The sequence below is a fragment of the Sinocyclocheilus grahami genome, unplaced genomic scaffold (assembly GCF_001515645.1).
Source record: "Sinocyclocheilus grahami isolate Dianchi unplaced genomic scaffold, SAMN03320097.WGS_v1.1 scaffold32.1, whole genome shotgun sequence".
NCBI classification, from domain to species: Eukaryota; Metazoa; Chordata; class Actinopteri; order Cypriniformes; family Cyprinidae; genus Sinocyclocheilus; species Sinocyclocheilus grahami.
Genome location: NW_015505211.1, coordinates 6,668 through 7,692, shown reverse-complemented (window position 1 = coordinate 7,692; position 1,025 = coordinate 6,668). Strand labels below are relative to the sequence as shown.

The following is a 1,025-nucleotide window of genomic DNA, read 5'->3' as shown; positions in this document are numbered from 1 at the left end:
TGTTAAATTTTTTGGAAGTTTTTGTTATTTTATTAGTCTTTATCATTTTTAATTGTTTTCGGTTTTCTTTTTTTCAGTTAAAGTATATTGTCATCACGAATATTAATATTTATTTTTTAGAATATTATTTATTTTTATTTCAGTATAAATTATTTACTGCGAACCACGGAAAACAGATGGACGGATAGATATTTGTTATTTATTTTAATACATCAAGTTAAACTAAATGAAAATGAGAAATCAAGTAAAAAAATATATTTACATTTATTTAATATTTTATTTCAGTTAGTTTATTTTAATAACAAAATCATTCATTCTTTCATAATACTTTTTTTAAAGTTTTATTGTAGTTACAAAATGATATTTTGTTAATATTATTTATCTGTATTTTAATATAAATTATATGTTATTTCTTTTATTTATAAAAGTTTAATTTAAGGTAAAGCATTTTATGTTTTATTTCAGTTAAAGTTTATTTATGATTGTTTTTGTAATACTATTTATTTTTATTTTAATATAAATTATCTGTAATTTATTTATATTTATAAAAGTTTACTTTATGGTCTTAGTTCTAGTTAAAAACCCTGTTGCCATGGTGACATGAAGCGTGCAGTAAAGCGCGGGGAACACAGGCTGTTAGTGATCAGAAGTGGGAACGGATCGATCATCTCACCTTTGAAGCCTGTGAGGGACAATTCAAAGATGAGACACTGAATGGGTTCTTGATTCAGTCCGGCTGTGTGTTTTGGGTTAAAAGCCATTAACACACACTTCTGACGGTCTGTTTCAGCCTGAGAAACTCTAATCAGCACATTAGAAGTACCGTCTGATGTCAGGATGGAGGAATCAGATTTATGAGCGGAGCATCAGCCGGATCATCCAGGATTTTCTAGTTGGAAGCGTGTCGATTAAAAATATCATGGTGGAACTAATTAGTGTTGATCAAAATAAGTTGTTGAACTTCTTTAGGGTTAGTAATTATGATTTCTGAAAAATTTCCCAGAGGGACTTACAAAACCTCATTC

General features: G+C 27.8%; 1 protein-coding gene across 1 annotated transcript in view; it reads right to left on the bottom strand.

Annotated features, from left to right (window-relative positions):
* The window catches only part of LOC107578432 (receptor-type tyrosine-protein phosphatase mu-like), a 97,833-nt gene extending 97,072 nt beyond the window's left edge, over positions 1–761 (bottom strand). Inside the window, exon 1 of the mRNA XM_016264389.1 lies at positions 674–761. Coding sequence (XP_016119875.1) covers positions 674–761 — 88 coding nt within the window. The remainder of the gene's footprint in view (positions 1–673) is intronic.
* Between the last annotated feature and the right edge of the window lie 264 nt (positions 762–1,025).